At 33.6% G+C, this 12,283-nt stretch overlaps 1 protein-coding gene and 1 pseudogene across 1 annotated transcript; both read right to left on the bottom strand.

Moving 5' to 3' along the window:
• LOC104707256 (sucrose transport protein SUC8-like) lies at positions 7,641-10,004 on the bottom strand. The gene is made up of 4 exons (XM_010423568.2): positions 8,567-10,004; positions 8,366-8,429; positions 8,144-8,187; positions 7,641-8,063 (listed from the first exon to the last, which is right to left on the bottom strand). Exons 1-4 carry the CDS (start codon positions 9,851-9,853, stop codon positions 7,887-7,889), a joined length of 1,572 nt encoding a protein of 523 aa, XP_010421870.1. The 5' UTR covers positions 9,854-10,004; the 3' UTR covers positions 7,641-7,886.
• LOC109125942 lies at positions 12,164-12,281 on the bottom strand (annotated as a pseudogene).

The raw sequence follows: 12,283 nt of genomic DNA on the forward strand, positions 1-12,283 counted from the left end.
CTGTTCTTTTCTGATGTTTCTGTCCAGTTTACTTCAAGATTGCTTTTGGTTGTGTAACTTGTTGTAGGACGTTGCTAGGCTGTTGCAGACGGAAGGAGAACCTCTTTTCTGGCTGTAGTTGTTTTTGTGAATCACTTTGATAAGGTGAGTGTGTGACCATGAGCTTATCTGAGCGATTGGGTTGTATGACTTGATGATATGTAGGTGTGGTGAATGTGTTATTGGGTGACATGTTCAATGAATGGTTTGTTATGTTTTTTTTGTGGTTTTACTCTTGATTTGCTTATGTGTATAGCTCGTAGATGGGAGGATCGCCTCACTGAGTATTTCTGGTAATACTCACGCATCTCATTGTGTTTCTGGTGCAGGTAATGAACGTGTAGCGTGGAATCATGGCGATGAGGAGGAGGATGATCTAGGGTCTCAATTGTTGTGTTGTGATTATGTTAGTTAGGTTTATATGTTTCTGTTGCATGTTAATGGTTGGTTTATGTTAATTGGAGTTGTAGATGTTGGTTTATTGTTTGGATTGTAATTAAATATTATGGGATATTTAATTATATTATTATTATTAAAAAACGGGTCGGGTTGTTTCATTTTGGTATCAGAGCATATATGGTTCTAGGACAAACTCTATAATAGTTATAGACTTGTCTAGGTCGTTTAGACGTGGTAAGGTCTATAGAAAAAGCACAGTGATGTTGTTGAGATATTTGATTCAGAAGTGATCAAGTAGGAAAGAAATTGTTCGGTGTTCGAGAACTTAAGTCGGGAACTTACTTAATTGGAGTGGCTTGGAGTGCCACGGGATAGCAAGTCAGGAATTTTCATGCAGGTCAAGAGGGGGTATGAGAGTGTGGCTAGTGTGGGTGCCACTTCAACGTGTGTTGTGAGTGTGGCAGTAGGTTGCTCAGGCCCAATGGACCGTATTACAGATTTTTTTTGGAAAATGCTGGTGGGAGAGGATTGAATAAGATGATTAGTTCTTATGGAATCCTGATGTATAGTGGGTTGAATGATTATGCGATTATTAAAATGGAAAGTTTCCATAAATAGAAAGTTTCTAATATGGAAAGTTCTATGAATAGTTATGACTTGTCTATTTTTAGAAAGGGGGTGTGAAATGCCCGGAGTGGCGGGAATGTTTAGAGGTTGACCTGAAGAGTGGTCACAGATGAGATGATCAGTACTTAAGGATTTTTGATTGGTGATGTCCTGGTGCTAAGAGAATATGCGGGTTCTAAAAATGGGAAGTTTTATGAATTGTTAAAGCTTACCTTTTTATGGAAAGTGCGGTTGCAAACAAATAGAAAGTTCTATGAATAGTTAGAGCTTGTCTATTTTTTTGGAAAGGGCGTGTGTAAACACCTGATTGGTTGAGATGTTTTAGAGTTGGCCTAAAGAGTGGTCATGGTGGTGGTGATATTCTGGTGAAGGAATATGGTGGTTGGTAGGACATTGCGATGTTTTACGCGAACCATGGGAGGTAGTTCCGGTCGGGAGATGCTTATAGACGTTAGGTTTTGTTTGCTCATGAAGAGATGATTAGTTCTCTTGGAGAGATGATTAGTTCTCATGGGGAGATGATTAGTTCTCTTGGGGAGATGATTAGTTCTCCTGAAGGGGATGATTAGTTTCCCTGGTGCACCGCGGGCTTGACGGGTAGCGATCCTGAGAGCGGCAGAGGAGATGATTAGTTCTCCTAGGAGATGATTAGTTCTCCGGAGGGGATGAGTAGTTCTTCTGGTACCGAGATCTCGAGGGTGACGATCCAAGAGTGAGACGGTATGGCTCGAGGACGACGGTCTGAGAGTGCAGGCGGTGCAGGTTCGAAGGTTGCGACCTGAGAATGTATGAGTGAGAGAGCAAACAATGTCTAGGACGTAGATATGAGCATAGTGATTAGATGTAGACCTCAGGGGTCAGGATCGATCGCATGTTTTGGGGTTGTGCTGACTAGTGGGGTCAGGGTTATGTGGACCGTTGGGCCACATAGATGTTTAGGTCAGTTTATTCTGGTTTTTGGTTTTTTTGGAATTTGAAATCTATTCAGAAAAAAACCGGATATAAACTTCAAAATTCTTTTAGTTTATCTGAAAAATAGCATCACAAAAAAAGGTAATTACACTTTGGACGATTTAACTAATACGTCACTTATTTGCGACTACATTCCAACTACGTTGCAACCTTTACAATTTTATTGAGATATTTACCAATAGAGAATCGTCAATATATACAGTTTGAAAGTTGCTACATTGATTTAAACTACTAGATATACTAAGTCACTATAATACCAATTTTTTTTTGAAATTTGTAATGTATTAAATAATTTTCTAAATTTACATAAGTTATATGTAATGGTAACTAATAAAGAGTAAAATAGTATATATAGTGTGTATTATATTTATATGGTAAGAGTAGTTAGATATTTCTTTTTTTTGGTTTTTTCTTAGTTACTTTTTGCCAAATTCTCTTTTTCAATATGTAACAACCTGTCTCGTGGACCCCACTAGCCCCGCTAGCTTGCCCCCATAGGCCCCAAACTGGCCCTGCAGGGCATCGATCCTAACCCCTCACTGTGGATATCCAAATCCACCAGTAAGTTATTGGTGCGTCAGGCGTTCCTCGAACCATGGTCCCCACCCTTTAACAACATATATCTAAATCTCTATGAACAACATATAAAACATTTTTGTAAGAGATAATGGCATTGAGATCCACTTTTCTAGTAAAGTCTTTCCAATGGCGGACCTACATTAGAGGTTGGGAGGATCAAATGACCGGTCAAAATGTTGAAATAATAGTTTTTTGCATATAAAGGTATAAAATTCTAGCTGCATAGTTGGTCATCCTTCACTATGTTGGTCAAGCCTCCTTACTACACCAATAGTCTTTTTTCTTTATTTCTTTAACTAGCTTTAAAAAAAAATTTGACCTTGGTAAATATTTCTTCTGGGTCCGCCACAAAGTATTTCACACACACCCACTTGTTGTCCATGGTATATTTTAGAGGGTGATTTGGCAAGTTTCTCACAAATTGGTGATCATTGTATCATTGCTTCTTTTTGAGTAGTACAAGAAGTAAATGATCCCCTTCTCTCTCTTTTTTTTTATTGTCATTTGTGTAGTTATTATCAATAAATTGTATATTTTTTTTATAATGGATTATGATTACATGTTTCCTACATTTTAAGATGCATTTTGCCTTATTATAGATGAATAAGTTATATGTTATCCATTTTTATCTGAACATTTGGAGTTATAATTTAGTGTTTAGGTTATTATAATTTAGGATTTTGGTTTTAGGAGTTATGTGGATTCAGTGTCAATATTTTGGGTTTATGGTTTAGATTTAGGTTTAAGGCTTAGATTTAGGTTTTAGGATACACTGACAACATCAAATCCATATACTCATGGTCATGTGGATACCAATAGAATTTGTGTGTTTCTAGAGATTTAGGATACAACAACAACATCAAATTCATATATTTGTGGTTATGTGAATACCAATATAATTTGTGGGTTCTAGAGATTTAGGGTTTATGATACAACAACAACATCAAATTCATATATTTGTGTTCATGTGGATACCAATCGAATTTACGGGTTCTAGAGATTTAGGGTTTTGGATACAACGACAACATCAAATCCATATTTTCGTGGTCATGTTGATACCAATAAAATTTGTGGGTATTGATAACAAATCAAAGTTTTTTAAAACTTATCCAAATGGATAGCTATTTATGAATGCAATATTTTGTTAATCTATTATGCATCTAATTTAAGCTTAAAGTATGTGGACACACAGTCTATTTCATATCAAAAATTTAGTTAAATAAATTTATTAATTATATAATTAATTTAGTTTGGATTTATAAATTGTTGATTTGGCTATGAACACCTATTCAATTGTATTTGATTTAGATTAGACTCATAAATTATTTTATCTTTTTTTGGAAAGAAAAAAATGAAAAGATGCAATAAATATTTATTTACAAGTTAAACTTTAAACATAGTAATTAAAGTGAAAAACAAATGATAAAGAAAAAAATTTAAAAGAGAATGATAAAATAGACAGAGAAATGAGAAGAACAAAAAAAAGTAAAAAATTAATGTTAGAATTGAAAAGAGAGTTAGAATTGAGTTTAGTTAGGTTAGGAGGCAACATGTAATTTTACATAATCCAAGTATAGAAGTAGCAAAAAGTAGAGGTGTAGGTATTATTAAAGTTGGGAAAAATAAGTGTATATGATATTTTCTGTTTTTATAAAAGACACAAAAAAAGACAATGCTCAAAAAAATTCCTAATATCTTCTTATAATTAAAAAAGAAGTACAAATTAGAGAATGTCCAAAATACCGGATTTAATTACTCAAATTGCCACTGAATTAATCACTAAGGAAATGTTTTTCTTAAATTAAAAAGGGTAAATCTGAGATAATAAATACGAAATCAATGATCCGACCCATTTGTCAAGGGAATTCGCGCGTTTATCCGTTAACCCGACCTGTTGTTGAGTGGATCCACGATATTGTGTTGGGCCTTCGATCCCATTGATGAGTGGATTAGCATGTTTTGATAGTGGATCCTTAATTGGATGGATGTTCAAAATAAATCTCATTTATCAACCTGTTTAATAAATCAGTGTTAAAGGATAGATTAGATCATATTAAAATCCTATTAATACAATCATATCTTTATACTCCCTCTGTTTCAAAATATAGGATGTTTTAACTAAAGCACGAGATTAAGAAGTTTTTACTTTTAACAAGTTCAACCAATCAGAAACAATACTGCATAATATAATATACTAAAGTAATCTAAAAGTTGTATAGAAACTTGAAAACATCCTATATTATGAAACAATTTTTTTTTTCTAAAACATCTTATATTTTGAAACGGATGGAGTATTTGGTAACTAATTTATGGCACATTCTTTACATATGTGACGCCTAAAATATTTCCTAAACCAATTTATTAGAAGTTAATTGTGGTTTATCGAATAAGAATTTTGTCCATGATTTTCTCCCTAATCTCCGAAATATTCTTACACTGACTCAACTACAACCCTAGATAGTAATTGCTCTATAAATAACCATTTTCTATCAAACAATTGCCACAACAATTTACGAAATCTAAACGATACATCTTCATTTTTCTTTTTAGTAAGGGAAGCAAATTGTGTGGCATGCTCAAGTAAGGATCCTGCATACATGGTAACAATACACTATGAGTGTGAGGTTTGTATAACAATACATCGTTGGCTAACGAGCAAGTAAGATTCTACATACTTTGGTATATTTCATGTATGTGACTGTGTTTAACTCATTGAACTAACTTTTTTCTTTTGGTACTTTCAAGGAATGTTGCTTTTTCTGAAGACATAACAACAACAACAGATCGTTTACTCTTTACCTATGTGTAATAGAGAAATTTAAGTGCAATTGTAAATTTACTCATAGAAAAGTAAGTAGAAGTAATGTATATCGTTATTCTTTGTATCTACCTTCAATGTTATATCAGAACTTGTGAAGTTTAAATATGTACCTGCAGTAAATAAAAGAGTGATGCAAAACAAAAGCAAAAAAAAATACATGAATACTATATATTCCTCCAGATTTTTTAGAGTAGTTTTTTGCGAGTTAAAAATCTCTAAACCCGTTGCATAATGGATCTAACATGGCGGGTTTAAACTATAAAACTAACACCCAAACTATTAATTTATCTCATATAGTATAGATTTGTAATCATAGTTTGGAATTAATTAACTTACAAGTTCTATAGAGATTTATTATATGGACTACAAATTATCATACATATTAACACGTTTTAAATTTATAACATCTAATTTTATTTGACAAATTTCCAAACAAAAATAATAATTGCATATACGTCAAACAAACAAAAATACCATATGATTTATATACAAAATTTAATAGTTGAAAAATGAAAAAACCAAATATATAAATCAAAATTATTATAAAAATAATATAATAATTAAAATCTTGTTCCACGGTGTACCGCGGGTTTAAATCTAGTTAAATAAACAAAATATAAGCCGATAGTTTTAATATAAGTCAACCGAGAAAATAATTAAGCCGATCAACATAAATATAAGTCGATTATACAAAAAATAAAACAACCTTAATTATGAAATCAACGTAAACTAAAATAAATCTACTAAGAACAATAAGTTAACAGTTTCAAAGAGTCAACTATATAAAAAATCAATCAAACAAAATAGAAGTCGAATGAATTAAACAGTTCAAAAAATTGATCTTGTTAGTACCCCTTAATAAGTCAATGTACAGAATGAAGTAAATGTAGGCTAAGTAAATGTACCACGAATAGAGACGAGTCAACAAAAAAAAAATATATAAATAGATATTAAAAAAAACCAACTGTTAAACAAATTGACTATGTTAAAAATTAACTAGCTAAGTCGATTGAAAAAAAAAAAAGTGGATTGAGAAGGAAATTAAGTTAATATAAAAAAAACAACTCTTATAAAGTAAAAACAGAGGTGAAAAATAAATCGATTGGCTTCTTGTACTTATATAGGTTTCTTACCAAAATAATACATTTTGGAAACATAATAGGTTTTATAGTACAATTACTATTTAAAATTAAAAAAAAAATCTTACATATGTATTGTTTGTGTAATACAAATAGTGTGAGATAGAGAAAATGTGGGGTTAGGTTTAAATGTGTAAAATTACAAGTAAGGGTCTCCTTGTTTTTGGATTTTTTTTCATCACATTCCTCTTTTCCTAATTATTCAAATATTTATTAATATATTTTTTGTTTCTAAATTTTTTCCACATAAAAAAATCTATGTTTTTTTTAATAATTTGATATGATTTTATTTAACAATATTAAATATTTTTTACAATTTTGTATCCGTACACTTTTTTAAGTGTACGGATGTTTATACACCTTATAATGTGTACATATACTTGTACACATTATTAAGTATACAGATGTAATTTGTTTGATAATTAGGGTTTCAAATGTGTGTACTGCTATGGTTTTGTAAAAATTACATATGTACAGACATCTGTACACTTGTGCCTAAACATATGTACACTTAAAAGGTGTACAGACATCTGTACACTTAATTATGTGTACATACATCTGTATATTTAATAAGGTGTATAGGTATCTGTACACTTAAAAATGTGTACGAATACAAATATGTATATAATGTATTTAAAAATTATTAAACAAAATTCATATCAAATTGTAATGAAAAAAATATAGATTTTTGTGTATCTAAGAAGTTTTCTAAAAAAAAATTATATCAATAATTATTTGAGAAATAAAAAAATAGGGAAAAAGGGTATAATAGCATCAAATGTAATTAACAAGACTGTTGAATGGCAAAAGGAAGGGAAAATAAATAAACAGTGTCAAATGTAGGTTTATCTAATTATAAATAGTGAATGATCATTCTAATAATTATGTTTAAAAAATGTATCAGATGCCAATTAACTCTACTTATATTAACCACATTTGTTCCTACTAATCAGTTTTTTGTAGTCATCAACAACGCTTGGATAAGATTTAGGAAAAGTAACCACACAAGCATGTGAAAGTGTCAACGACTACTATGAAAACGTTATCCACACAAACCATTAATCTACAAAGTCAACTTCCATGCAACAATTCACATGATGCATGCCAAATTAAGAACATGCATGTTTTGTCTTATCTAAAAAGTACATTAAATTGCTATTGATGGAAATGACAGTCGTTCCGAGTGCATTTTACATGTGTCAAGAACCAGAAGTTATAATGGTTCTACACTACCTTCTCCTCTTTCCAACTTTTGTTTCTCTTTGTGGTAAAAACACTAAACAGAAAAATAGAGATAAAAAACTAACAAGTTAATGTCCTCCCGCGGTGGAAACTTTGAGAACATCAGCTTCCGGCGGTGGAGAAGGAAGCACAGTGAGCGCTAAAACTCCACTCACGGCCGCAGCCACCGCCGCCAACACAAACCCCGGAATGTTTCCTCCTCCGAACATCTCATCAAACGGTCCTGCTCCCACCGACACCACCATCTACATTCATCATTACTTTAGTTTTAAAAACCATACGATAAATAATAAAACATATCAATTGATCATAAGATATATTTAACCTGTGGTACAACTATTGCAAGATTTAAAACCCCCAACGACAATCCTGCATGCAACCATAAACAATACATATAAATGTATAATCACTCTCGAATAGATATTCGTATAAAACCAACACCCATGCATGCTTATTATATATATACTCACAAATCTGTATATTTATGTAAATGTAAAATGCAAATAAAAATTTATTTTGATATATATGTAGAAATATACAAACTTACCTTGGCCAGCACCAGAAGAAGAAGAAAATATAGATGCCAATGCGAAAGGAATGCTGTAAGTTATCTACAAAAAATATATATATACTATCAGAAATTTTATATAATCACATTTCGTCTTTTATTTAATTACTATTAGAAATTTTTAAAAACGAACAATATTTAATATGAAATAATATAAAAAAGTCCATAAATTATACTTACAGCTAGAGGTACACCGAGAAGAGCAAATAACGCCAAAGCTCCAATTTTAACACCAACCGGCGGAGAAGAACTAACCACCGTCTCTAACACGGCGGATCCACGACGGTTCGATTCAGCCACCTTAGTAATTAAAACAGTCATCCCCAAACAGAACGCTAAAATGAAATTCACAATTCCCCACAACCGTTTCACACCACCAACCCCACGAGCCAACCACTCTAACCCAAGCGAAGTGACTCCAAGAACCACCGAGTTCAACATCAACCCCAACGCGCCGGCATGTACTCCCTTGTTATACACGCGCCGAGCCTTATCGTCAACGTTACCCACCGAGTCACCACCGTACACTTCTCTCCCCATCCAATCAGTATCAAACAAAAGAAAAGGAAACCAAGCAATCCAACTAAGACACGTCACCAAAAGCAACATCACCATCGGTGTTTTTATGTCCTTCACCGCACTGAATAACTCCCCGAATAACGGAACTCTAACAACTTTTAACGGCACCGTTACTTCCTCTTTTATCTCACCATCTTCTTCTCCGTCGGTAACTTCCGTCTCCGTCTCCGTCTCCGTCGACGACCACCGTTTCTCATCGACGTACCAGAGCGCGAACGTCGTTAGACTCATTAGAATCAGAATCGAGAAGAAGAAACAGCTCTTGAGATTCGCGCAGTAGACATCGCAAGCTTCCGTCACCGTGAACGGAAACGCGTCGTGGAGATGAGCGAAAGCTCCGGCGGCGAATCCGAGTACGTTTCCGACGGCCATGAAGAAAGAGAAGAGAGAGTTCGCAGTTCTCGTCTTCTTCGCGCTGTTACCTGAGAGATCCGCAAGCAAAGCTCGACAAGGTCCTTGAAGCATGTTGTTAGCAACATCGAGAATCCAAAACCCGACGGCGAAAACAGCGATTGCGTGTGATTTAGGCGTTGAATCAACTCGATCTCCCAAAAACTCACCGATATCGGCGGCGTAACCGATCAGAACGACGGCGATAGCGACGAGTAATGCTCCGGCGGCTATAAAAGGACGACGGCGACCAAAACGCGATTCGCAGCGATCGCTGTGGTAACCAACAATGGGCTGGACTAACATACCAGATATTGGGCCGCATAGCCAGATCAGTGAGGCCCATTTATGAGGTATGCCTAGAAGCTGAACGTAAGGAGTTAAAAGTGAGAGTTGTAAGGCCCAACCGAATTGTATACCGGCGGCGATAGACGCAACCGCAATCGTTTGTTTCAGCGGTGAAGAGGATAACTGCGTTTGCGTTTGGGACTTCTTCATACTGTAATTTTATTTTTCTCTCACTAGATTTAATGAATATTTTGGATTTGTGGATAGAGTGAGAGAGAGAGAGAGAGGTATAAATAAGGAGAAGGGTTTTGCATGGGAGGGCAAATGGCGGGAGGAGCTTATCCATTAGTTTGAGTAAGAGTGACTTTGATAGTATACTTCAATGTACTCAGACTCAGATATACATGTGTCATTTCTTCATTTAATGCTACTCTCTTATGTATCAAAACTAGGGTTAAATTTATCAATTTTATCATCTCCAAATCTTGTGAATGTCAACCTTTTAAAAGCAAGTCATTCAACATGACTATATATATCTTTTTCTACAAAAAATTATCCATTTAATTATTCAAACCGTTGTTATATATTCATATAAATAGTTTAAATCATAAAATACATTAAATTTTATTATTATGCTGAATATCTAAAAATATTTTTTTAAATTACAATTTCAGGTAAGTCAAACTCTTCAAATTACCAAATATTATGTCAAAGATTAGGGAGACATACAAGCTTATCGTAGTGATAAAACAAATTTCAAGTCGCCAACGACGCCAAGTGATGCAACTTTCTCAAACTAGCTTGTTTCTCATGATCGTGTCTGATCTTCAAGTGATCTTGAAACGAAAATTTCTGAAATCAACGACCCCTCGTCAGTTTTGTCTTTCTCTTTCTAAACCCAAAATTCATCTGGAGTTCTTGCAATTAATTCTAAGCAAAAGTATCGAGGAGAAAATGTCTCTTTTGATCTCTCTCTCTCTCTCTAGTAAGCTCTTAACCATGATTATGGACGTTTTATATAGTGATTATTCCAAATTTGTTTGGAAAACCTCTAACAAAGCCTTATCCACCAAGGCACCAATATTTTTTTTAGTATATATAAAAAAAGACTCCAGAAACTAGTAGTCTTCCACTTGGCTTCAACAAGTTTAAAAGTATCGATGATAACACGATGGTTGTCGATGTTTGCCAACTCGAGAACCACACAAGTATTAGATGTTGGAGTTCATCTGGGAGCAACGTATTGATCATATTGTAACTCACAATTTATATTCGGTAAACAGATGAGTTTTACAGAGTAATGGATTGATGATACTCATGCGTGGTCCATGAAATTATCAAGTAGCAAGTAGCTTCCATTTTTTACTCGTAAGCTCATTAGTTTGCCTAATTGTGAGGGTTATGAAAAATTCATAGTTACCACATGTACTCCAACATTTAATAATTGTTATGTTTTAAGGTAGACAAACATCAAAAACGACAACTTTCTTATTGTCATCAACACTTTTATGCTTGGTGAACCGAAGTGAAATACTACTCTTTTCTTGTGTTGATAATCATATACTATATTTGAAGCATACAATTTCACTGCAACAGCACAACAACTAAAGTATTATAAAAATGATCAAATCCACAAAGACAAAAAAATTGCACTACGAATTTATGAGAGTCGAACCTAGCTTACTAAAACATGGTTTCTTCTTTTAGTGAGTCGGTGATGAACTGTAAATAAATAATTAAAAGTGAGTACATAAATTATGTAAAAACCAGTGAGAAAAAAGAGATTCTTGCATTAGAGTATCGTTGTGAAAAATAGACTACAAGAAATAGAAGGGAATCGAAAGTAAACCATTTTGAGAACGAAAATAATGAATTTATAATCAATTTTCAATCAATCACAACATCAGTTACAATACAAACAATTTGTATGCTAGGGATCGGAGTTCCTCATGATCAATGTTTGTTTAGGAAAACTAGAAAGAAAAAAAAAGTAAATTAAGAGTAAATTAACCTAGCTAAGAACATAAATTAGGTGATAAATAAAGTTTCACCATCTGATCGGATCTTGATGCTCGGGTTTTGTTGGATGTCATGAATGGAAGACCGTTCGTAGGTTGCTTCTCCTCAACATATATAAATCATCATTGCCATCAGATTTCTCTATTTCAAATCTTTTCAAAGTCGTCTCCTTTATACTTTCATTTCTTCAACATGTGAGCATGAGTCTTGAGATTAATCACAAGAAACTCACAGCTCACTGATAAACTTCACAAACTCATCTTACGCGTTAAGAGATGGTATAAGCTGGTTGAGAACGGCTTAGAAACTGTTTAAGGTTGTATTCTTAATTTTTTGGTCACAACTAAAACAATCTCATGTAACCAAGACACTCTTAATTCAATATTTTTTTGTAGCTAATACAACTCACGTCAAATATTAATCTGTGACACCAAAATAATTCGGATAATAACTAGAATCAATCTATATTAAACTCAATAAGGAACACAGATATCTCACCTATCAGGTAACTCCACGTGTCGTCTCCTCACTCCTTCTCTAATCCTTCTGAAAACTCCACTCAAGATAAACCTTCTAATCTTCACCGTCGATCTAACCACAATCCAAAATCTTCACCGTCCA

The sequence above is a fragment of the Camelina sativa genome, chromosome 8 (assembly GCF_000633955.1).
Source record: "Camelina sativa cultivar DH55 chromosome 8, Cs, whole genome shotgun sequence".
Taxonomy (NCBI): Eukaryota; Viridiplantae; Streptophyta; class Magnoliopsida; order Brassicales; family Brassicaceae; genus Camelina; species Camelina sativa.

Bases quoted from the DNA above. Each gene is read 5' to 3' on its own strand.
- LOC104707256 (XM_010423568.2), bottom strand. From the start codon at position 9,853: ATGAAGAAGTCCCAAACGCAAACGCAGTTATCCTCTTCACCGCTGAAA. The intron at 8,188-8,365 runs GTAAGTTTGTAT...GGTTGCATGCAG, and splicing joins TTCTTCTGGTGCTGGCCAAG to GATTGTCGTTGGGGGTTTTA. The intron at 8,064-8,143 runs GTTAAATATATC...TGATGAATGTAG, and splicing joins TTGCAATAGTTGTACCACAG to ATGGTGGTGTCGGTGGGAGC.